Source organism: Pteropus medius, unplaced genomic scaffold, assembly GCF_902729225.1.
Source record: "Pteropus medius unplaced genomic scaffold, Ma_sr-lr_union100, whole genome shotgun sequence".
Lineage (NCBI taxonomy): Eukaryota > Metazoa > Chordata > Mammalia > Chiroptera > Pteropodidae > Pteropus > Pteropus medius.
The window spans coordinates 24,468,969-24,495,752 of NW_024340696.1; the positions used below are offsets into that span (position 1 = coordinate 24,468,969).

General features: G+C 38.7%; 1 protein-coding gene across 1 annotated transcript in view; it reads right to left on the reverse strand.

The window, feature by feature from the left end:
- Positions 1 to 9,371: 9,371 nt before the first annotated feature.
- POPDC1 (popeye domain cAMP effector 1) overlaps positions 9,372 to 26,784 on the reverse strand; it is a 29,719-nt gene continuing 12,306 nt past the window's right edge. Inside the window, 4 exon segments of the mRNA XM_039869521.1 lie at positions 9,372 to 9,967; positions 22,369 to 22,510; positions 23,466 to 23,512; positions 23,515 to 23,632. Of these exon segments, the coding sequence (XP_039725455.1) occupies positions 9,843 to 9,967; positions 22,369 to 22,510; positions 23,466 to 23,512; positions 23,515 to 23,632 (432 nt within the window). The 3' untranslated portion in view covers positions 9,372 to 9,842.

The following is a 26,784-nucleotide window of genomic DNA, read 5'->3' on the forward strand; positions in this document are numbered from 1 at the left end:
TTGCCTGCAAAGTCTGCACCAGCTCACAGCTATACCCACATCACCTGGGATGCCTGTACAAGAGAAGGTTTCTGACCTTTTTCCAGACCACAGCATCTCAAACTTAACACATTAGAATCATCCTGGGGCCTTTTAAGAATCTTGATGCCCAGATAAATTACACTGGAATCTCTGGCTCCAATGTGCAGCTGGGGTTATGAATCATCGCTACAGGTGTATTGTGTTCCTGGATCCACATTTTAACTGGTTCCCTAAGTGACTCTTTTATTAAAAGTTTGAAAACTACTGGCCTATATATATAAATTGCTTTTAATTGAAAGCCATTGGACTGTGAATGAGATTACCTGGGTAATAATTTTTCTTGAGTTCAATTTTCCCAGCCGTAGTCTCCTCGTAGGTTAATAAGAGCACTGGACTAATAATTAAAGGGACTTCAAAGTGTGGTCTCCTTAATGGTAGTGTCAACATATCTGGGAACTTAGAAACCCAGAGTTAGGGCTCTATCCCAGATGTACTGAATCAAATCTCTGGGGGTGGGGCCCAGCAAGCTGTGTTTTGAGGAGGCTCAGGTGATTCTTCTGATGCCCACTCAAGTTTGAGAATATCTGAACTAGTTGAAATACAGATTCTGTCTGCTCTGAAGTTCTATGTCCCTCCAAAATCTCAGTGAACACCATTTTGAAAGGGCTAGAAGGGGTTTTCCAGCAAGCTAACTGCTTTGAGGAGTACTTTTGAGAAACCCTTTAAATGGTGTAAAAGAAAACATTGGATACTTGGTGATAAAAAGACCTAAAATTTAGTTCTGGTACTGAGAATAAAGGTAACATGACTTCAAACCAACAGAGCATTTGTGAAGGACAGGGCAAAGATGGGACTGCCCCAGATAGGAAAGATAGCCAGAGGTGGGGCAGCTGGTGAGACTTTACGTAACACTCCAAATCATCTTCGACCAAAAAAAGAAAAAGTCCCGGAGCAAGGAGACACCATGTCAGACCTTAAAAAGTATGCAACTTAGAGTTATGGACATCGGAATTAGAAGAGTCCTCACCTGCTCTCACCTCATTTTACAGATGAAACCGAGGTCCAAACAGGTGATATCAACTGCCCAATGTCTCAGCATTCTTTTTTTTCTAGACATTGCTATTTATTAACGCAAGACAAAGGAAACACATGCAATGAGTTAATAGAACACTGTTCAGCCAGATTTTCAGTTTATAAATGTATATCTAGTCTAATTTCAAAAACATAAAAAAAATTATGTATAATTACACAGTATTATAGTTTGAATTTGATACTGGTAAATATCTAGACAGAAAGTAAACAAAACAGCATTTAGGACTAAAAAATTATTCTCGTATCTTTACACTCTCTTCCTCTGGACAAATAACATGGCCCATCTATATATAGCTTAACCAGAAATGTATGAATGATGAAGAAAAGGCCTATTGTGTATTTGGAGTACTGCAGCTTCTTGCTCCAAATATTCTTGCTTTTCCATCAAAGCAAACAAAAAAATTCAAACACTTAGGCATAGATCATGTTGGAGTTTGAGGATGAGGTATTAACTCCTCATTGCTTTAGTCTAAAAGATTATGTCCAGCATTCTTTAGCACTCAAACCATGCCAGGAATACAAGTCTTACAGTCTCCTAAGGTTTTTAGAACTTCTCCCTTTCTCACACTTTCTGGGGTCTAGATGAATTTCTCTCCATCCTTCCTATTGTCGAAACTCACCCATTGAACATTCCACGCATCTCCATCCCACCTGCTCACAGCTCTCATCTGGTCACCGTGGGGAGATAAGCAAGAGTATTAGGTCAAAATAAGTGTCAAAAGTTGACTGCAGCTTAACATGTTCTTCTTTCTCATCACCTCATGGAGATCATCCTTTTTCCTAATGCCAATGTTTTCCACTCACTAGCCACCTTAGAGTGGTGCCTACAGCCTCCTTTCCCAGCCGAGTGCTTTCTGGGACCACTTATTGAAGTCAGAATTGGCTTCTCTCTCTGCCCCAGGCCAACATGTCCAGAGAGACCGCAGTCTGTGAGCGCTGGGCTCCTGTGCCTTCGACTATGTATGCTGTAAACAGAAGGGGCCTTGGTAACAGTTCTCTGCCCTGCCTGTCCCTCGGGTCCTGGCACTGACCCTCTGGCTCTTTACAAGGACCAGGGTTGCCAAGATGCCAGAACCTTAAGGATTTGACTTGGCAGCTGAAGGAAAAAGGGAAAAAGATCGAGAACTAACATTTACTGAGTGCCAACTATGTGTTGGGAAAAGTTTTGGTTACCACATGGGGACACTGTGGCTTTAAAAGTTTTAACAACTTGCCAAAGATCACGTGCATCTGTCTGACCTCAAGCCACGTCCAAGGAGAAGGACTCCGCTTCCTTTTTCAGGTCAGTACTTTAGAGTTGCTTTGAGTCGAGAGGGAGGCCGAGGTAGACAACATAGATAAGAAATTTGTTTGGGGCAGCATGTAACTTGGCCCCTGCATTTTCATATGAACTGATAAATTATTTTAAAGGGGAACATCAGATTTTAATTTTTCTTTTTTCTAAAAAAACGCCCGCCTCTCTATGTAAATACATGTACAAAAAATATAAAGTATTATATTGTTATTCTTACTCATAATACATATCAATATTAATAAGAAGAGTAAACAGATGAGAACAACAAAAATAATGGGAAACACCTTGAAAAAGTTTGGCTATGTCTCCAAGATAGCAGAAGCTTTTTTAAGAGAAACTAATTCAGAGTGGATGAATCTCTGTAGCTCTGTTTTATGTGCAGTGTAGCCAGTGCACTGGAAGACTGATCCTGAGATTCATCCCTGTCTGAGCTCCTTGAAAGGGACATGTGTTTCATCTCAGTCAGTCTCTGCATAAATGGCATAATTATATGTAACCACTAAAAGACGTGAGCAGCTCTGTGTTTTTATCACATGCAGAAAAATATCAAGAAGTAAATGGCTATAATCATTTCTCACTCAAGGCTCCTTTCCTGTAAGAGCCATTTTATAGTTGTGAGACTTCCTTTACTCAGGTGTCAGGTAGTTTAGCTTAGTTTAAACCATATTTAGTTCTATTGGCCTGTCATGCAAGGAGTCAGAGAGGAAAACCCCAAGTCACGGTGCTTCCTTCTCCGGGGAGCAAGTCCAGTGATGCTAAGTAACCACAGTGTGACAAGCAGCTCTGACAAGCAAATAGAAGTAGAAAAACAGAAAGGCTTAGCTGGAAACTGGAGAGAGGTGAATTCTTTCATGACAGAATGAAGAAGGAGCCTGGGTGATCTCAAAGGTCAATGTGGGATATCTTTGACTCTAGTAAATAGAAGGAAATATTAATGTATTCTCTAACATACAGGATCCAGGAGTGTAGCAATCCAGAGGAATCTGGTATGACAATGTTGAAACTATGCAAATGGCCCTAAAGTGGAATGAGAAGAAGGCCTAAGAGTAGAATAAGAGCATGGTTGGAAAAAAATAGGTTTCTCAGAGTTGTAAGGTATAGCTAGGAAAGTGCCCAGGCCAACCATGCATTTGGGTCCTGGTTGCTCACTTGCTGGCCATGTGACCTTGAACCAGTCATTCATCCTCTCTGCACTTCCCTCCCATCTAAAACGGGGATGCTAATACCTGTCCTGCCACCTTCACAGCACTGCAGGGGGTTCAGCTACTGCGTGGGTAAGGATAAGGGCTTTGTCAAATACATCAGGGGACTTTGAGAACCTGAACGAATCTCTCTGCCATGGCTGTGGCACAGCATACTTACTACCTACCAGACACACTGTGGTTGTAAACCCAAGGCAGCAGAGGGGGAGGAATGAGGAAGAACTGACTTCAAAGAGGGTGCGACACTTTAACTGGGAGGTGTAGGAGTTAATCCTGGGGCACTGCTGGAGGGGGAGGCACTGGCATTTCAGGCAGAAGGGCTGGGTGATGAGCTCAGAGAATGGCAAATGGTCACCACCATGGCTGGGTGCAGGGGGAGGGGCGACTGGACATGGATAGCCTGGTAGCCCTGCTAAAAATGTGGGCTTTTCTCTGCAGGTAAGATGTCTGCAGGTAAGAAGGTTTTCATCTCTGCAAATTTTCAGATTAATAGTAGCACAAAGGTTGACTGGAAAAGCCAAGGCTAGAGGTAGAGAAACAAGTTGGGTTCTGTTGCAGAAACCAATCACAGAGAGAATCACAGAGATCGGAAGTGGAGGCACACATAGAATGACGATATTTATTATTTTATTTTAAAATAATAAAAAAACTTATTACATGTTACTGTAAAGGACATTATTCTTTAAATAACTATTTTACCAAACTAAAAAAATATAGGATGAAGAGTAGCATCCTATATTTTTTTAGTTACAAATCTTTTAAAAGTTTGGCTTAATAGAAAACAGAGCTGGATTCTCACATCTGCTTCTGCATTGTTTTGGCTAAAGTTTACGAGGGAAATCTGACCTCACACAGATATATAGTTGAAAAAAAAAAAAGACGTATTCTAATAGCCTTTAGAGATAATTGTGGATATTCCTGATACTACAACAAAACTCAACAAGTGATAGTTTCTTCATGGTTAGTTGCAATACGGAATCTGAAAACATACCAATGACTCTTTTCTGCTGTTACAGTGGTCTAGCTTGCACTAGACCATACGGTTTTGCAACTTTGCGCATTGGTTATTTAGAAAATACTGGCAGTGAGTTATACAGCTATCCAAATGTTAATACATTTCAAAATAAAAGAAAATAAAGTCACATTCATTCATTACATACACATACACAAAAACACCTTATCGGAAAAATCTTTATGTATTGGGAAGCTATCAAGTTCACAGTGTCATCTTCAACTTAGAAATCTATATCTTCAGCCTAGACTCCCTTCACTGAGTTCCAGAGTTATTTATCTGACTGCCTACTTGACATCTCTCCACTATCCCAAAGGCTCCTCAAACTCAGCATGGAGAAGGTATACTCAGTCTTTCCACTCAAACCTGGTCCTCTTCCATGTTCCTAGCTAGGGACTGACCAGTAGTAACTGGGGACAGAGATCTTTGACATGCCCCTCACCTTCAACACCACATCGCTCCCACAAATCCGTATAGCCAAGTATTGTCAATTTTACCATTTGGCGACTATAAACGCATCTGTCCATAGAAAACCCCCAAGTGGACATAGGTGAAAACTCTTAGGCCTCACGGCACAGGCTTAGGCAAGAAGAAGCTGCCCCAAAGCTGGCTCAGCAAGAAGTTCAAGGCTCAGAACTTGGACTTCAGACTTAGGTGACATGGTTTATTGAGCGACAGAATTCCTTTCGTGGTAGTATAAGATGCTCCTTCCATTTGGGTCTAGCCTTGGGGCTGATTGGAGTAAGTTTATGTGGTGCAAATGACCTGCTACTAAGAGCTAAGGGATGGGCTCTCAATCTCCCATTTCAAGGCCCAGGATAGATGAAGGAAGAAATGTGGGTTTTTCCAAGAATAGAAAGATCGGTCCCTCATGCCTACCACAGAATAGACCCAGGGGAGACTTTTGGCCCCTTTCATGTGACTCCGTGTGTTGTTGAACCTTATGAAACCAGAAAGGAATGTTAAAATAAGGTGGACTACAAAGTTAAGATCTATATCCCCACAGTGAAACTCTGAAGGCTTCTCAATCGCTGCTTCCAGTCAACATTGTGTACACTGCTTTGTAGCTTTCCCTCTTCATGGCCAAAGGCAGCCAAGATGGCAGACCTTTGGAAATAAGTGGAGCTGACCCAAGAGCACCCCTTCTGCAGGTCTGCTCAGACTACCTAAACCAGAGCGATTCCCATAACCTCTGAAGTTAATTGAACCAATCCTAGCCTTTAGGCACGGAGTTAGAGCAAACAACTACAGTAGATCCTCAAATAACATCGCCTTGTTATAACGTTGATCAGATGTGTAGGAATTTAACTCTCGTTTCTATCAGTCAGACTTCGGTAAAATTGGTTTCATCATGCCACTTCTCAAAGTCACAGAATGTATTGACAACGTTAAGTGAAAACTCACTGTATATGTAAGAGGAATGAAATAAAAAATACACATATTTTCTAAGTAAGAAATTTATTTGATTAAATGGCAATATATGAAGATATTTTAAACTATAAGGCTCTATTCAGGCAAAATGTAAATATATCAAAAAGTAAATTTTATCAATGTAGATGGTACCTAAAAACAGAAAGAATGAGTTTCCTATAAATAATATGCCTGTATAAAGCATTCATAAAACCCTTATGTACTTTAAAATTGGGCTGCAGCTATAACATAAAAAAATGTAAATAGTACTTAAAGGCTATAACATAAAAAAATGTAAATAGTACTTAAAGGCAGGTTTCTTAAATGGCACTTACAATATGTCATTCTACACAAGGTATTTTCAGGTTCTGTGACAATCAAAGCATGGCTACCCTGTGAGAAAATGTGTCGCCTGAACAGAACCGAAGCCATACTGATGCCCCAAACTCAAGCTCCCTACACTGTATCCTATCCTTTCAAGTCCTCAGGAATTTAGATTGAGTAGGTGAGAATTTCTAGTCGCTTTAGTTGGGGATGATTAGAAAAAGATTGGGAAACCAGGGATGGAAACAGGGAAGGAAGGGGAAACTGAGTCGTGGTAAGATTAGAGGTTTCTGTAGAGCAGCTTTAGAAAGAACCGAGGAAATGAAAATAGATGAAAAAAAAATTTCAGTGACTGCTTGGAGCCGTGCCCGACGGTCTGCAAGGAGGAGAGCACCGGGCCCCAAAGGTTAAGACTGACCTGCACATGCCAGTGCTCAGCCAGGTGCCACCATACAATAGCATGAAAATCTTCAATGGAGGGTGGAGTCATTACCTAGGGGCACCAGGGACAAGGCAGTGTGTAGGTTACCTCAATTTTCCCCAAAAGTTTTTCCAGAATCCAAGTGACTCTGTTTTGAAGCCATGATAAGGCCTCAAAGGCAGGAATCAGCAGCTTCAAGATGCAAAACTGGAAATGCTTCAAACGCGTGGAAGGAGAAGCAGACAGGAAGAAGGTGACGTCTCCCAGTGCTCACCATGGCAGCAAAGCACAAAGGTGTCCAGTGATTAAAGTGATTGAACCATAGGGAGATACAGAAAAGATCTCAGAAAGCAAAGGATGATAACTATAAAATAATTATATAGCACCCATTATTACCAATTTAAGATATATATATAAACATCATTGAGGATCTATCTAGTGTCTGTGCTATTATTCTATAAATATAAATATTTATGAGGGCTTTCAAAATATTTCAAATGATACATACATTGGTATAAATGTTCCACTCCAGATTCATACCATAGACTTGATGTGAATTTAAACATAGATTTTGGGTTATTTATAGAATAATTTTTGCAGACCATTTTCTGAACCTTGGTCACATAGTTAAGTGAATGCCAAAAAACATTTAATTGGTGACTTTGGCAGCAAACATGTTTTTTGTCTATGTATTTATGCCTTATACAAAGATATGCTTGTTCAGTTGTATAAATGAATTTAAAATCATCCAGGGGAGATTCTACACTTAAAACTCTTGTTTTCTTATGTGCTTCTTTTCTATCAAGTCTATGTGGGAGGGCTACTAAAAGGCTTGTGGCTCTTTTTCTCTGAGTCTCATTGTCTTCTTTAGAGGTCTTATTTAAAAATAGTTTCATGTTTCCCATTCAAGCTAAGTGACTCTTTTAAGAATCCTAATCTTGAGATTATAATCTTCTTATCAATGACACTGATGCTTGTGCATGCACACACATACTCATGTATTTTAATAAAAGCAGTAATGACTTTGTATCATTAATTTTAGTAGTGTGCTTTTTAAAGTGGTTATTCCCAGCACTACAGAAAATAACCTTCAAACACATCCGGGTTGATCATTAGAGATGACCTTCTCCACTGTCTGAAGTCGACAAAGTGAGACAAACCTGAAGATGGGTCAGAGTAAGGAAATCCCAAGGTTCTGTGTACCCACAGAACATTAAAAATGTGGCCTCAGCAGAATCTGAAATTACTTTCTGCTTAGGGAAGGATGTAATATATAATTACTTTACAGAGTGATTTTGTAAATTATTCTTATGCATATGTAAACTAAATGGGCTACGTGACCTTCCAATAGCTAAAGAAAAGCAGTATTAACACCATTGCCTTATAGTTATACATGGGCTCTCAGGCACAGAAAGAGATAGTTAAACCTACTACATCTTTACAATCTTAAATCCAAGGCTAAGTCATTCAACTTTGCATCATTTCCCAAAAATAAATTTCTAATGCAGCATACTGAAGAGACCACTACAGCAGCAAAATGAAATCAGCCTCTCTACTGTAATGTTAATAAGCCAACATACGATAAAGATGTTAGAAGCTGGATTCCCAGTTTGTGGAAATTTTCTCAGTGAGTTATCTAGCATGTAAACTTAACACAAGTGAAATTACTAAAATAATTAGCTTTAAAAAAGATTTAGTAAATTGAGGTGGCCCTAGAGTAGCTTATTTACCTTCCCTAACAGATATCACCAGAGATGCTGCTTTTGGCTCAGCACACCTGAAAATATTTTCATTTGGAACTTTTCTTAGCTATTTAATGTAACAGGGGACGTACTCAAAGTTGGTTCTGGTGGATGAAACAAAATAAACATCAGTGGGTATGATGCAGCACAGCTGATCAACAGGCTTCACCTAACTCAGTGCCACGGTCACACTGACTGACCGATGATTTAAGCAAATGTCTCATTTCCCATCAGTTGACTACCTGTTTCCTAAAACATGACTCTAGTACAAAGGAGAGATCTGGAATCAAGGCTCTCACAGCAATCTGGGTTGGGTGTCCATGGATGGCCTGTGGAACTGTCTACTCGCCACAGCTGTGTTCACATTCACAGCTCTGACACTGATCTTAAAGGGACATCTATGGCTCTGGAGGAACAATCTGAACCTTAAGAATACTGACAAAAGTATGAAGCTGCCCTGTCAGTCACCGCATTCTGTGACACTTGCTTGGCCACTTGACCCTGCTATCTTCCCTACCACAAGTAAAGTATTTCCCACACCAGAATGTGTGGGACAAGATGGCTCCAAACTACAGGTAAGTGAATTCAGCTGAAGGCTGACACGGAGCTCAGAACTGCTTCCATCTGTTATCGTTCCAGCTTTAGGTTTCAGACCAGTTTATAAATAGCATAATATAAGGGCAATATGAGAAAAGTCTGATGAGTTTTTTTCATTATCAAGCTATTTATACCATGTCTAAATAAGTAAGGCGATCAAGTAGAGTAATGTGTCTGGCCTGGGAGAGAAACAAACACCAGTCGAATCACGTCTTCCTTTAAAATTTTCCATCCAAGAACTCGATTGAACAAAGCCTGAGATTCCCTGCTTTTTAATGTTACTTCAACTTCAAATTCAAACTTAATGTTATCTGTTAAAACTATCGAATGGACAGCGCCATTACCATTTAGAGAAAAAACTGTCTGTAAGGAAGATGAACTACAACTTGGAAAAATAAGTAAAAAGGCATTTGCATTGACACAACGCTAAGACTTCTTAAAGTTAAAATGATAGTGTATCTAGATAATACTGTGAAAATAAATATCTCAAAATAGAACTAGGTTTAGTCAGAAGGCTCAGTAAAACAACTACTTAAAAAGCTGGCTAATAAGAAGGAAAGCTAAAATAACCTTCCTATTTTTTAATCTTCCTCACTTTCTGGTCCTCAGACTGTACCAGTCTGGATGTTCTAAAGCAGACTAATCTAAAAGCAGTGAAAAAGTGCTGGTATTTTTCAGGATCTCTTCAAGACAATTTTCATCTTGGTAACTGGACTCTTCTCTGTGATCAAGGCAACTGATGGACTTTAAATGTTTTTGAAGACATGGGTTCAAAGACCTCATCATCATCTTCCACTCCTTCTTCTATTGGTTTCATCTTGGCAGAGGCTCGCTGGTGTGGGGATGACACATCTGTCAAAGACACGGAAAGGAAAACCACTTAAGATACATCCTGTCCTGATGCTGGCATGATGTAACAATTATAAACTCCAACTGGAAAATAAAACTTCCTGGGAGCTATAGTATTTCTGGGGAAATGCCACTACCGACAGCCACATCATCCAACATAAAAAGATCCTAATTATGGACTCTGGTATAGCTTACGCGTTTGTTGAACATACATAGAAATTGTCCACTTTCAAACATTTATAGTTAATTAAAATACTGAGTTCCTTGAAAGACAACTACTAACATATACTGTAGAAAATAAACCTGTATTAAAATGGTTCAAGAACATAATTCTGTCACAGAGCACAGCAAGGTAGAATCCTCCTAGGCAAGTTCTTTTTATCCTTTTTCACTCAGGTGACATCGAACATACCAAACACGACCTCTAATTTGCGTGTCTACTCAAATGGCAGTGAACACTATCTTTGTGACGTTGGGCAAGTTACTTCACTTCTCTGTGCCTTGATTTCCCTTTCTGTAAAACAGGAATAATAATAATAATAATAATAATAATAATAATAATACCATCTGCTTCATATGGCTGTTAGGAGGAATAAATGTCTAATATTTGTAAAGTTTTCACTTAGATCAGTGTGTGGGGTATAATAAACATTTTGTAAATGTCTGTTAGTCAATAAAATGAGTGTATTAATATGAGCTTTGGAGGGCAATGGGGCAGAATAAGTTGAAAGCCATATGATTTTACTCACACGTGGGATATAAAACTGAAAGTGACAAAGAAACATGACAAATAGAGACTCATGGACACAGACTATGGATTCGTGGTTACCACAGGGAATGGGCGTAGATAGGAGTAAAAGGGGTCAAGTATTTGGTGACGAAAGGAAATCTAACTTTGGGTGGTGAATACACAGTGCAATATATATGCGACATGCTGTTGAATTGTACACTTGAAATTCATTTGACTTCATTAATCAATGTCACCCCCAATAACTTTTTATTAAAAATAAATAAATAATTAAGCACTTAAAAAGAAAACGTTAAAATTCATCATCGTCCACAGGGATGGTAAATAAAGGAAATGGAACTAGTGCTCAAATAGGGGTTTGTGTTTCTCATTCTAAACTGCCCTGAGAGTAGCATAATTGTCTTTTTTTAAAAAATAATAGCCACGATTTCCATCACTTCTAGCCTCAAGTTATGATCGAGTCTCATGAAATATTAACTTAAGATGAGTATTTGTAATCAGATGAAACCCTCAGAACAAACAAGACGGCATGTCTAAGAGCATTAAAACAAATCAATAATGTAGAACATTCAGACATAACTGTATAACACACATAACAGAAATACATCCAGTTTATTTTGACGGGGGAAGTGAGACTAATTGATCTCTAGTTTTTAAGCCCATTTATCAACCCAGCGTGACATTCTACAGTATCCTGAGGCTGCTATCCATCTGACCCTTTGACTACTTCACTAATCACTGCATTTTTCCATTGAAAGAGAATTAAAAGAGGACCCAAAACAATTGGAAATGACCTAGTGAAAACTTTCTAAGAACTTCCAGCTTCTCTGTGAAAGAACTTGGGAAAGGAAGAGCTGTGGTGGTTACTATATAACATTAAAATATAGTAAGGCAAGAGCCATCACAGTCCTGGGATGACATCAGGGGTCTCCAGGCTGGGCCTCCTTCCCATCCAGTGCAAGCTCTCGTAAACTCGGTTTCCCAAATCCAACCTACCCTTTCCCTCCTCCTCTTGCTTTTGTCTCCACTTGGAATAGTCTCTCCCCCCCTCTCCCTCCCCCACGAAATTCCTATTCATTCCTCAAAGTGGAGTTCAAACCCCACCTCCTTCATTTGTCATCGTTCCTAATTCCTCCTGTCGGGAGATTCGATTCTCCTCTAACCTATAGTCCTAACACTTCTGTATCATATCATGGTGACAAGTACTTGCATCTCTCTCTTATTGGAAAACAAGTATATCGAGGGCTGTCACCACACCCTCCTCTGTCCTGCAGCCTCTCGGAAGTACCCCATACATGGCCAGGTCCCTGATAATTACTTACTACATGAAAAAAAAGCTCTCCTCTGAAACTCTGCACGGAGCCTTCAGAAAGCTGATCCTGAGGACGTGGGAAAGACACATGGCCATCACATTTAATCTCTGATGGGTCAAGCCCCCACCCTATCAGTGGGGTAGCACCAGCATACAAGTGCAGGCTGGTCTTGGATTACAGTAAGCCCTCTCTATAAAAAGAAACTGTTAACACGATATTCTATGTCACATCCTGAGGGAAATCACTTCACATAACTGATTCGACAGTGTTCACAGCAAAGTGTTCCGTCCCCTCAAGTAATTGTCCATAAAGTTTGTCAATACCATCACGGACTACAAAGTTTTCATCCAATCAACAAAAAGAATCTCCAAGTGACTGCAAAGGGCTGGGTTAAATGTTGGGGAAGTAAAAATGAATTGAACATAGTCTCTGGCTGTATCTTATTTTATTTGTCAGGTACTCAACATGCTTTTTTCACAGTAACCTCATCCATACAATCATTTCTACTTTGTATTCAGAAGCTAAAGCAAAAACAACCTGGCCAACCTGTGAAAGCAAAGAGTGGAAGAACTGCTATGGATGAATGCCTTTCTCACCAGGGAGTGAACCACTTTGTAACATATTCTCACGTGATAAATCAGGTGGCCCTAACAGCCCAGCAAGATTGGATTTTTCTGCTAAACTTCTTTTCCCATGGAGAACACTAGATGCACTTTCATTTCAGTCTTTGTGGCTGGGTTAGAACCCGTGACTCTCCTAGGTCCCAGTTCCCACAACGGCAGTGCCTGTTGCTCTTCCCCTACTCCCGCAGATGCACTGGAAGACAGCAGGAACTCAACCTGATCTGTGACTGCCAGAAGCTACCCAGGACCAGTTGGCTGCCTGACCCCTCGTTAGGAATCACAGCTGTAGAGTGCCCACACTTTGTACCAACCTCAGTTAGCCTGGGGCTCCTGTACCACCGAGGGCCAAGTATGACATTGACCTGGGGCTACCTGGCAATCTGCCTCTGTCAAGGTAGGAAGAAAGGCAGGCTTCCGAAAGCAAGGAGCGTACCTGGCCCTAGACCCAGTGTTCTCCAGCCTCAGCAGGGGACTTGCTGGTTCAGTGAAGTCTCAGAGGCCATCACTACACTGCTAGAAGTCATTACTTTGCACACTAATAAATCCAAACCCAATTTGGAGTGTGCATAAAAAAAGAGACAGAGACAGAGACAGAGACAGAGAATATGAATATTCTGCTTCACGGGAACTATCTTACATTTCACAGGTTGAACATAAATAAATTCTTTCTACAAGTTTGCCTGGTTTTTCATTAATTTTATGCACTGATGCATCATCAGAAATTTGCCCAGAAGGCTCAATATCTTACATGTGAGAGTGTGAGGAGAGGGGAAGAAATTGAGCTTATCTTTAGTTAAGTGCTTTTCGAATTACTTTGACCTTCAAGGACGTTATTATGAAGTTCATGACTTCTGTATGTTTTACTTTTCATTTATTCTAAATTCTAGAAAAGCAAATAATTTCATTTCCATTAATTTTCCAGAAAACTGATTTTTATCCTTCTTCTATTAAAACCACTTTACAGTTGACAGAAGTGCTTAACTATATCTTATAATCAAAAAGAGATAATTAGCATTATATTTTGCTATTTAGCTATAATCACCTTCCAATTGGCTTGTGCTGCCAATGAACAGAGTTTACCACAAAAGTATGTAAAACAAACAGTCTCAGACCAAACTGCAATCCAGACTTATCTGGTATGAAATTGTTAAACTGTTATGTCAAGAGTTACTGCTGCTTGGAAGATGTTTCATATTATACCAGCTAGGGAAATAATCTTCTGTCCAAAAGACTTACTTGTCCCTTCCTTGGACACCAATGCACCGAGAAGGTACAGCCAGCGGGGCAGAATTGCTGTGAGCTGTACCCCACATTCCCAATGTGTTCAGGTAAGAAAGAGAACTGTAGCACTAGGCAGCAACTCGGAGGATAAGAAAGAAAAACTCAAACTCAAAAACATGGTCTTGAGCAAACGGAGAAGAATGAGACTTAGAAAAGAGCCCTGAAGCCAACAGTGGACACCTCCACGAGCGCCAGAGCATGGGGAATGACAACACTGTGGACACCCAACACCCACAGGAGGATTTGGGTCCAGGAAGCAGCTTTTCCTCAGCAGACCTGTTCAGGCAGCGGCCAGTGCTGGATCCTAGTTGAAGGGGACAGGACCTTGGTAGTAAGACCCACCGGGCATCCTAGAAGGTCCTTTGCAAAATGTGAGCTGGTCATGGACCTCCATGGAGGATGGGCTCAGGCTGTTCCCCCAGACCTTTTTCTGTCTTCCTAAAGTCCTGAAGAACCACAGGAAGTCTTTTTATATGCAGACCAGGGAGAGCTTATATAATAGCCAAAATTCTGGTATTACACAGTAAAAAATTAGGTAAGAGAAATTACCTTTGACAGAATTCTGTTCTTAGTAGCCTTATTTCTAGTTCAGTGTGCTTCTAATCATGAGGGCCCAAGAGCCTCTCCTAGCAAATCAATGTAAACAGACATATCTGTTGTTCTTAAATCCAGAGTGAAGGTCAGTATGTTCCAGAGAATAAATGACATCGAGCTTGATCTTTAGATAAATGCAGTACCATGATATGAAGTTTGTCAAGTGAATTTTCTCTTTGCTCAGAAACACTAAAAAGGAATTGCACTTTTGAAAATTATCCAATATAATGTGAGAGGTTTTCTTCCATCTTCTCTGTTAACTTTGATGACATTTTCGTCATTCCTTTCAAGGTGTTCTTATTTTTATTATGTTGAACCATATGGTCAACTGCTTTAGCAAGAAATTAAAACCTTACAGGGGGTTAGAATTTTAATTAGATTATACAATATTTGATGAATGGGGATGGAGAAGGATTTAATGGCTTCTTTGCCAGAAAGGATTATCATCCCTTTTCCTGCCTTCGACTATTTATATAATAATTTTTTTTAATCAAAGAATCTGAGTTTGGATTGAAGCTGTCTGAACAATTATGCTGAAGGGTAGGTATGGCCTTTGTACTTCATTTCTCTCACAGGGACTCAGCATCAGCAGCAAGGGACTCAAGCAAAGAAATGTACACATTAGGGGAAATGAGGAGGTTGGAAGAAGTTAGTGGCTCCCATGAAGGGATTTTCTCTGGCCTGAGAAGTCATCCTCAGTGCAATTCCTGACTACTCACGTGGGTGGTCAGGGCCCTGAGCTGCACGGCAACAGGTGTGAGCAGCCAAGCAACAATAAGAGTCCTGTAGCCTCTTCCAGTCCCAGAGATGAAGCTATAGGGTTGTGGAGACAGCAGACAAATTGAGGAGAACAGGATGGCAGCTGTGCAACAGACCAAGAGAATTACCAGTCCAGGGTGAGGTGGGAGGATGGGAGACTGTGAGAAAGGTCTGAGAGAAAGGGAACACAGAATCGATGAACCGATTGAGTGAAGATATAAGACAAAAAATGCAAAGGAGAAAGAAAGGCAACTAGAGATACCCATAAAAAACAAAAAACAGTATGAAAAGGCATGATTCAAATATGAAACAATCACTCAGAGATTTTAAAAAGAAATGAAAGGAATTTCATATAAAGGAATGAATAAGAAGCTGGAAGATACTGGGGATATAGTGAATACGATGGTTCCAACAAGCATGGCAATAAAAAAAGTTAGAGGGAAAAAGGAGGATCGAATAAACCGTGGCATGATTTTTATGTTGTGTACAAAAGCAGAATCCATTTGTACTTGATATTAGGAACAGTCTCCTTGAGTACAACAGGAACCATGACATTGAAACCAAAAAGAAACGTAGTCACAGCCCACTATTTGCTTTGAATAAAGCATAATAATGTCAGCATTGTTTATTTGCTTTAAACTTTGCAAAACGACTTATAGACAATGCAAGGAAGACCTAATTGCAGTTACTAAAGAGAACAAAGTATTTAATATCACTGAATTGTACACTTAAAAATGGTTAAGATGGTAAATTTTATTATGTGTATGTTATCACATTTAAAAAAATGGAAAAAAAGAAGAGAGAATAGAATGTATATGCTATCAACCTTGACTGTTTAAAAGTTAAAGACGAGGCCCACAACAGTTTGAAGGTAGACAGGGGGAAAGAATAAGAAAGGGTAGTGATGCTAAAGTCCTTTAAAAATGCTTCAGAGAAAAAAAAAGAAATGGAGGCACAGTGTGTTATTTAATATAACAAAGGTAAACAATGAAAGAATAAAAACTAGTGATGTCACCATACTGAGCAGAAGGGGCGTGAGAAGTTAAAAGTGAGCTAGGAGGATGGAAGGTTAGTAGATATAGGCTTATTGGCTAAAGCAATAAATAACAGCATATTACTTAGCATTTTGGACAAAAATTGTTCCAACATGATTGCTCCTAGAGAGCAATTAGGTTGAAGGAGAGTCAATTCTTTTCATTGAAAGATTTTTTTCATTTTTTGAACTTGATCATTTTTAAACTTTTTGATTAAAATATATAAAATGTGTAACTGTATAAAATCCCTTTAAAGTCATTTGACAGATGAGAAAATGGTGTGTGAGGATAGAGATCATCGAATGAATCAGTGAGGGCAGGGGTTCTGGGGACAGAGAGCACAGGCCCTACCGGCTGGGGGATAAAGACCCAGAGGAGATTAAATGTCATATTCTGAAACCCTAAAAGGGGAGAAGGCAGCACTTACCTCAGTGGATGGTTGTGAAGCTTGATTAAATGAGAACTTGCATGAAGTGGTCAGGGTGTGTCTGCTGCTACAGCAGTGGTGGAACATACCCAAACAAGTTTACACCCACATGTGGATGTGGATGTTTGAAAGGGAAAAAGTAAAGCAAGAACTTGGGAGTAATTCAACATTTCTTTGGTTCAGGCTAGCTGAGTGGCCTCGACCAGGTTAGCCAACCTCCCTAAGTTGGACTCTATTCACCTACAAAGCGGGGGTACTGCTTTTCATGAGTCATGCTGGTGGGTCTGAGAACTGCTCATGGGCTCTACATCCTTATTCTTGCTGCCTGATCACATCCCCTCTCCACCTCGCCGTGGAGTTCATGTCAAGTTTGTTTATGAGTCTACAGTTGTTCACGGGAAGAATGAAACAAATTGAGCTGAGCAGATTATTTTACAAAATCAGCCTTGAAACTAAGAATGCTGATTGGCTTTTTGTATGTTTCCAGGTAAATAAGTAGATGAGATTGTTGCAAGAAGCTCATTATGTCAGATATATTGTTAGTGTTTGCCAACAAGAATACTAACCGGATGCAAGCTAACTTGCCTTAAAGCATATTTGTGCAACTAGGTCATATAAAATTAATAGATTGTCCAGAGCACCATCCTGACACTAATAACAAAAAATACTTGAAAATATTTTTTGTCAGTAAGCATCATCTCTCTAAATATTTCATAGTGTCTTTAAAGATCATAACTTCATTATAATTTCTGAAAACACAGATGTTTAAACTAACAAAATCTTTTAAAGATGAGTTCCAACTGACTGTATTGCCTACATTGCCTCAGTTGATTTTAAAAAACCAACCAACCAACCAACCAACCAACCAACCAACCAACCAACCAGTTATTTAACTCCAATTAACAAAAATGAGGTTATGATGACACTGGCTGTGTTCAGCACCACTTATCAATGATGGAACTACAAAGTACAATCAATCTGTGTGTGTGCGTGTGTGTGTGTGTGTGTGTGTGTGTGTGTATGTGTGTGTATTTGCACGCATGTGTCTTTATACACTACATGTTGGGAGCTACACCTTATAAGGAAGAGAAGACAACAATGAGATGACAAGGCACCCTGATAAGCACCTTGGTCCAGAAGCAGAGAGAAGAAAGCTTATATCCATATGAGGGCATTACATTCTCACATGTTCTGAATATCTTGTCCCTTTTTGTTCTCCTGTCACACAATACCACTTCCAACCATGAAACTCAAGTAAATGAAGCAAGCAAAATTAATTAAATTAATTGGATTATGAGCTACTGAATAAACAGATAGGAACCACTTTTCTCTCAGACTATCTTGCTACTTCACCTTTTAATAATTTGATGTAGAATACAGAATCTTTGTAGTAAAGAGTAGGGATCTTCCTCTGGACTTCAATCATGTGACATGTAAAAACAGCACAACATTTAGAAATAGAACCAGCAAAAATTTCATTGAAATAGTTCACTTTGTTTCTCTTTACCTTTTTCTGAACTGCATTTCTGTTAAACTGAACATACTCTGTACAACATTATGAAATATGTTTGTGGTGTTATATCCCATACTGGTCAAGATCTTTAAGACAGTGCCTTCACCAGAACTACCTACCTACCTACCAGTAGACAGGAAATACAAGAAACATCTTAATTACCACCAGGAGGATGGCAATCAACAAAAATCTAGAATGTAGGGAATTTTACAGACTCACTACTCAAAAGTGTAGTGCAGGTCCTGGCCACATTAGCATCACCTGGGTATCTATTTAACAGGTGGACTCTCAGGCCCCACCCCAGTGTGCATCAGAATCTTTAATAAGATTGCCAACTGATTTATATGCACATTTATGTTTAAGAACCAGTGTTCTACAGTACAAACAAAACAAAACTGAGACACACACACAGAGGCAGAAACACACACAGAGAGGCAGAGAAAGGCCAAAGGGGAGCCCAAAGATTAAAAGACTTTGAAGATGTGTCAACCAAACCAATGGGTACATGCTGATCTTCATTTGAAAAATAATTATGAAAAGCGTTCACACACATTTTAATGTTCAAATCTATTTCTATATTTGAGTTAATGACTAGATGGAATAATGTAAGTTTTTTTTTTTAAGTTGTTTAGTTAGGAAAATATATCAATTTAATTTTTAGAGAGTAGCATTGCTCGTAATTCTGTAAGTACATATGAGAGAAAAGCTAACCAAAAACTAAATGACTGGAGAATTTTAAATGATCCTACATAGAACCCTCATACAAAGAGTAAGGCAAAATTTCACTGAAATGTAAATTAACCAGTCTATAGAAACCTATTTGCAGCACTGCTTGGTCATAATGAAGAATTGGGGAGTTGCAGGGTTATCCAATGAAGTCAGCTGGAGGGGAAGGAAGTGACTTTGGGCAAGCCACTACCTTCTCACTGAGTGTAGGTGGACTCATCTGCAAAGGGGTGAATAATAGCACCAGCTATGCCTCGCTGGCAGAGTTATCAGGTTCAAATATAAGAATGGATGTGAAAGTGACCTGTAAACTATAAAGCACTAGTCAAATGTTATACTCATTTTTTTTTTCTTTTTAAAACACAGAGACAATATGGCATTACAGCATGGGCTTTGGGATCAGACGTGATACCTAGATTTGTATTCCAGCACCTCTCCCTGTGGAAATGAAACAAGAGAATAAGCATCTCATATGTCCAATTTCCTCATCTGTAAAATGAAATAACACTCACTGTGAGAGATTGTGTCACTGTCAAAATACCTGTTTTCCCTCCCTCTTTAAGTCCCTTCCTGTGTAGCCCCTGCAGGAGGATTAAGGATCCATTCACTAAGGGCAGTTCTGGCCAAGTGACTTCCCCGGTCCAGGGAACATGAGTGGAAGTGGCACGTGCCACTTCTCAGTGGGAGCTCTAAGAGCCATTGCATGATTCTGCCACCACTCTCTTCCCTCTGCCACGAGACACAGTGACCCAATCAGTGGCTGCTCCTTTGGTGTCCCAGAGTGAGCTGAGCACAAGGGCTGTCTATTAGTGCTGCATCATCTAGCAAAAGCTAATATACCCCTCCCGTGTGAGATTATAGGGAATATTAAATGTGATTGTATATCAAGAGTACCTGAAAAAAATAATAGCTGCTGCTGTCAGTGAATGTCTGTTCCCTTCTCATCATTAGCATTCATGAAGCTTATACCACTGCTGAGAACAGCTGCCAGGCTGTTCCATTTGCACATCAGAACTCAGAATAATAGGAGCTTAGTCACTAGTTTTAGAGACCTAACATTTACTAAGATGTACCACATGCTCAAAATGTGGTAAATTTTGTTATTTCAGTCTCATAGTCCTAAGAGATTGGTTTTGTATTCTGTTTCACAAGGAATGTAATTTCTAATATGAAAAAGTAGGTGGCATATTGATGGGTCTGGCAAAAGAGAAACAAAAACAGTCTTCAGTAGTTCTGAGCTGAGACTAAGTAAAAGAAAGAAAAACTAACCAAGTTTTAATGAGTTACATGCTAGAGTAAATTAAATAATTCATGATTAGTGTTAACGTCGTGCTCATGTCCTAAGGTCTTTCATTGAACTGTAGGAGTGAAGCCAAGAGACACAGAATGAGGACTCATCAAAAGGAAGTATGAACATGGATTTGTTGTGTAATTCACGCACATACACACTCAAAAATGTGCACACATATGTGGCTAGACGCACCTGTATCAATATGTAAGATCTTATATAATAAACCTGAGGCTAAATAATTAAACAACTTAAGTAGGTGGTACACATTTTAGTACGGCAAAAGTACAACCAGACAAGAGAACAAAGAAACTAGAAGTAAAAATGTGACCCTGCACTCAAGAGGAATGCACTTCTTTACAAACACTGAGGTCTAAATTACTCATGCACGGAATAGTGTTTGGATTAAACTCATGATTCCCCATAAGGAAGAGGGGAGGAAACCAACTAGAAGTTGTGACCAGATCCAGGCCTACGCTGAAATACGAAGCTCATGTCAGATTAGAAAGGTCATGTGACTTACTCCAAGTCACATAGCTAGTAATTATTACAGCAAGAATCGAGGCCTGTATGCACACCATGTGTAAAATATCCACTGAACACCTGGAAATACAGGTTTCTGAAGGCAAGTACAGCACAAACATGAATCTCAAAAACATGCTTTAATTCTATTTAAACAACATACTCTACATAAGCTTTTGTTTCCCTAAAATGTTTTTTACCCCAGAATATTTAGATTGTACAATAAAACATTATAGAAAAACAATATTGATTTTAAGACAACAAATGCTCATATTATATACTGCTTGGTCTCGGTACTTCCTAAGCAATATTGTAAAATTAAAAAAAAAAAAAAAAAAAGAACTACAAAAATAACCCATGCTACAGAAAAAAAATTCACATAAAGTATTTTACTGTAATTCTTTTTCTGCTGACCTTTCTTAGTACAGTAATCACTCTATATGTAATTAAGATGGGTCCATCTGAAATGCTTACTGACCACCAAACTGCTTCAACAAGGTGGGTGATACATTTGATATGCGAGTAGACTTCATAGTTTGCTCAACCTCAGTGACTTTCAAAAAGTTACTCTGGAATAAAATACAGCCATTTCTAATTTCTTACTTGTCCTTGTTCTGAAATCTCCTTCAGGTACACAAAGTCTATGCCTAGACTTTGCTTTGGAGGCTTATACCTATTATGTGCCCTTGTCAATTCCAGCCTCTCCTGACTATGCAATAGTTAAAATCCTTAACCCGATTTATCTAAAACATCCAAAGTTGAAGATCATTTACATAAACATTTAAGATTGTTGAATGTAGAACTGTATTTAGTTAGAAGTTGCTCTGGATTAACATACAATTGGAAATATTAATAGTTTTTAGTCTATGTGATGGGAGAATTTATCTGTCTTTTTTATATTTTCTAGGAATTTGTTCGAAGTTCTTATACTATCATTCTTGGAATAATTCTTAAAATAATTTTAAGCAATGAATTCTTAAGATAATTTGGTTTTTCTCATTTTACTTATAATCTTCAATATCTGTGTCATCACTGTTACTTGAACTGTTTTAAAACGATCTGAACTATGGAAGGATCTTGGAAAACTTGCCTCTGGGTGGATGTGTGAATGAAGGAGTGTTAAGTGGCCATCTTTAGGAATATTCCATTATCAGATCATCTGCTAACTCTCAGTGCTCACACTGGAGAACCAGCCAGCAGGAAGACATCCAGCAGTTGTTTTCTACCCTTTTCAACACATTGCTGAGTTTACCCTTAAACCGGAACTAAAATCATGAAATCAACAAAGCTGAATATGTAGCAGGACTCTTTCACATTATTCCAGTGAACCAGTACCTAAGAAAAGCATGTGGCAAAACAAGGGAACAATTTCTGAAATAGAAATAAAAGTTCTAAAGTTGGATTTTAGCTGATGTGCAATATGGAAAACAAAGCTGGAAATCATTACTTTAATTGATACTTTTAGGTTGTCAAAAAGTTGCTTGCTAAGTTATTTTTCTGATTGAAGTTGTCATTTGTCTATTTCCAGTGACATCCATCAGAATCACAAAGTATTATCAGTTCTGGGATAACTTACGAAGAGAGGACATGCTAGAGGTGCTCCGAAGAAACTGGTGTAAGCCGTCTTCGCTGTCACTAGAGCTGGCTATACTGTTCCTCATTTCCAGCATGGAGATCTGCGTGCAAAGGCTGAGCTGGTGTTCCAACTTCTTGGCCTTCTACAAAACAAAGTTTTAAGATTTCTGACACCTATGGGACTTAAGATCATATACTCCCTGGCAGCAGCATCTACTTTTCTTTGAAATAAAAGACTACCTGGTACATAGTAAGTGCCCAATAAATGTTAGCTATAATTTCTATTCTATTATATTACTATAAATATATTATAATAAAGTTAACATATGCAATAGCCTATTTATTAATCTGTAAATTAATAAACACCAACCTAATTTGATAAACAGCCCAGACAAGATGGCCTTAAGCGTGCACACACACGCCCATATTCAACTAGTCCCTGGAAAACAGTACTTATCACAGAAACAATGTTTTACAAGTTCTCTTCTGTGATTATTTTAATTTCCTTCTAAGCAAATGTGGGGAGATGAAGATCAAATTGCAAATATTTGAAGACCTATGCAACTCTGAAATTCCTAACTGAATTGATACAGGATTCCATTCCATACCTCTCTCATCACGTATGGGCTTTCTAGGAGTGAGCTTGATTAGGAGGATGCACAAGAAAAACTGGAGGACACCAGGGTTAAAATGCCATCTTCTTGCCTGCTGGGATCTGTCGGCGTTTCTCAGGCTGCAGCCACAGTCCTGCCTTCCTTGGCCTATTCCACACCCCCCCGACTCCCTCCCAATCACTTACCATCTTCCTTAGAGTGCTTAGAAGATCCTTTATGAGAGGATAGCACCTCATTACCACAAATGGAAGTCCCTGACATTTAGAGACATCTCACTAGGTAATGGCAAATATAATAATAACAAAATATTTCCTTACTCTTGAGAAATGATCCCCTGAAGGGTCTCTGAATTACAAACATCCCCACTTCACTTAACATATGACTAATTAATGAAAATTCAGGAAAATATATATTGCATAAAGTGATTTATATCTCACTATACATATTTATTTAACGAAATAAACATACTCAGAAAAACACTTACTTTATCATTTAAGGTGGGATCATTCAACGAGTAGAGCTTATTTGTATATCTTTTCCTATAAGATATCTAAATATTTCATATAGGAAAGGTTCTGATTCCAGAAAGTAAGTTAATCTTTCTCTTGACCAGCATAAAAATTTGCAGTTATCATCTGCAATGATGGTGACCTGCCAAAGAAACAAACATAGAAAGAAAAAAGTAAATCTATGTATACAGATTATGACTACAGTAACTTGGGGGAAGGTTAGAATAACTTAGTGGATATTATTGTAACAACGATTTGTCATATTTGTTAAATTAAAATAAGATTCATACACACAAGCTTCAAAATTAGGTATAAAATTGTTTAAAACCAAGCAATCTGCAGACTAGATAAAAGCAAATTCTCCACCTAGTTCTTGTTCTGTTTTGTGAGGTCTGGTGACAGAAGAATGGCCACTGTGTCAGTAGCATTGCCATAGTGTACTAGGCTGATGTTCCAATTGGACATATAATTTAAGGCTAAATATTTCTTTATACCCCAATGATTATAACAGAGTTTAAATAATACAGCTTTAAGCAAAAGAAGTGAGGTAAGATTTGTGAGGCAAGTTATAGATGACAGACCTTCCGCCCAGCCGACTCTACAAACACACACTAGAAAATGAGAAAACGAACTCATGTGAGTCGGTTTTATGGCCCATGCTGTCACTAATAAATAAGGCTAGTGAGGTTCCTCTTATGGATCTTCTGTTATAGGTATCTCTTGAGTGTCACCTTTCAAAATTAGCTCCAATGTAGTCCACTGGGGACTGATGCACAGAGATCCTACAAATAGTTCAGAATTGGGAAACCATTGTAATTATACTACACAGAGCTCAAGTGTTCTTTAAATAAATCCCATTCCCAGAGTGAGGAGCCATGCCCTCACAGCTCAGTGTCAGGAAGCCCTTCTTTCCCTACCCCCACACCCCGGTCCCCAGTTCTATCAGTTACTACTTCTCCTCTGAACTTCACATGGCACTCGCATCACTGAATCCTGACACATCTGTTTCTCCTGAGCACTCTGACAGGAGGGGTTGTGCATCCTCATGTCTGAATGTCTGTCTTCCAACACAGAGTGGTACTTGATGTGTATTTATTGTATGAAGGAATTAACAAATGAACACAAATACTGTTGAAGGCAAAATCCATTTTTACATCTCAACATCAAACCCGATGCCTATCCAGGTAGATTAATAAAGATTTGTTAAACTGACATGAAGTCATATCGGGGCTCACAGCAAATATTTCCAAAGGAGCTCTTTTCCCTTTGTTAGTCAAAAAATTAAATATATTTCAGATGAAAAGGGGATATTTTATGTCGACTAAGAGAGACTATGCAAAACCTAGCTTCTCTCTTTATGTCAACAGCTGAAATTTAATCTTTAGTAAATTAGAGAGTTTTGGCTACTTTAAAAAGTGGGTCAATATTCCTAGAAAAAAGTTTGCAATTATTTATTATATTAAAAATAGAAATCTCCAAAACCAAACACATTTGGATTTAAGAAATGTATGGGCATTTCAATGACCCCATAAAACACTAAATTCCATTCATTCTTTTAACATACACTATTATGCACATACTTAATGCCAGGTACTATTCAAGGCACTGAGGTTACAACTGTAAAAAAGAAAGACAAGATCCTTGCCCTGTGATGTTTACATTCTAGTGGAGGAAGCTGATAATAAATAAATAAATACGACACTTCAGGTGGCAATAAGTATTCTTGACAAATATAGAGGAAAATGGCAGAGAATGACTAGGGAATGACAGCTGCACATAATAACACTCAAACATTTAAGATGCTTTTATATCTATCATATAAATGGATCCTCGAAGCTACCTTTAAGATAAGACAGATGACATTTTTCCCCATCTTTTAGATGCCAAATGAGAAGCACCAAAAAATTTAATCACAAGCACATGTTAACTAGTGGTGGCATGAGCACTTTCAACTTCCATCTCAGATGTATTTTCCCACCAGGACAAACCCTACCCAATGTGTCCAATATTCTTCAAGATGATCCTATAGAAAGTAATCTGGCCAAATGACCACAAAGTTGGCTCACAGTCCATCAAGAGTCTCTCATACAAAGAACAGCCAAACACTTCATGAAACCTACATTCTAGTGGAGGAAGCCAATAAAAAGTAAAGACATGATAAAAAAAAAAAGAAAAGAAAAAGATAGGATTTATAGGAGAAGCGTAAAGTCAAGTGACTCCTTAGAAGTTCCCATAAACAGTAAGAGATGGGTAAGTAAACACAAGGCAAATGAATACTATTTAGGAGTGATTAGAGAAGGTGAGCACCCAGTACTCACAGAGCCCAGTCGTGCACCCGAGCTCTGAAAACAGGGTTTGGAGAGTTGAAGTCCCTTCATTTTGCAAAGATGTTATCCAAGACTTTGGAAAATATAACATGTATAGTGGGACAAGGAGTTAAAAAAGGAGCTGGAAATCATCCAGAAGAAGAAGAAATTATATCTCGGTGACAGATGAGGGATTTAATGCCTTTCCAACCATTTTAATAACCTCATTTCCATGAAGGCAGTGATACTTATAATATGATACCACAGTCTGCTTAGCAAATCATTTCTTACTTATACTTGAAAAATACTTTAAACATGTTTAAATTATTACTAACTTTAAACTTAACAGTATTCAAATAATAAACTATACCTGCAGTATGTATGAGTATCTAACAAATCCCTCAGAGCAGACATTTAGTTGGAAGTGGGTAGTTAGCATAATGACTGAGGTCATTTTACTTGATGGCTAATGTTTCATTCCTGCTAACTAGTTTTATTTAATAATTTCCTGTCACAACAGTCAAGTAAAACATATTTTTAATGAGGAATTTTTATAAATCAATATAGGAATATTTAAAGCTTCTGTTAAATAAATTTGCTTCTTAAGTTATCAGCAGTGCCATACTTGAGTTCTTGTGAAGAACTTTACTGAAGAAATAAAAGCAAACAGGGCAATGGAGACATAAAACAATCTCTTTCAGGTAGAGTTAGACTAAGCATTTTTAACTGGGTTTGCTGTGATTACCTTAAGGTATTGGATCAGCCCCTCACTTTAGATTCCAAACCAATTCCACACCCTCAGTATCGGGAAGACAATACACAATAACAAGGGTGTCTGAGGGAATTGTTGAATGTGCTAGAATTGGAAAGAGTGGTCTGACCGTCCTGAGGGGAGACTTTATTTTCTTCATATATTGTACAACATTTCACATACCAGGAACATGAAAATTGTCCTAGAAGTGGTCTATTCAACTAATTCCTATTGAGC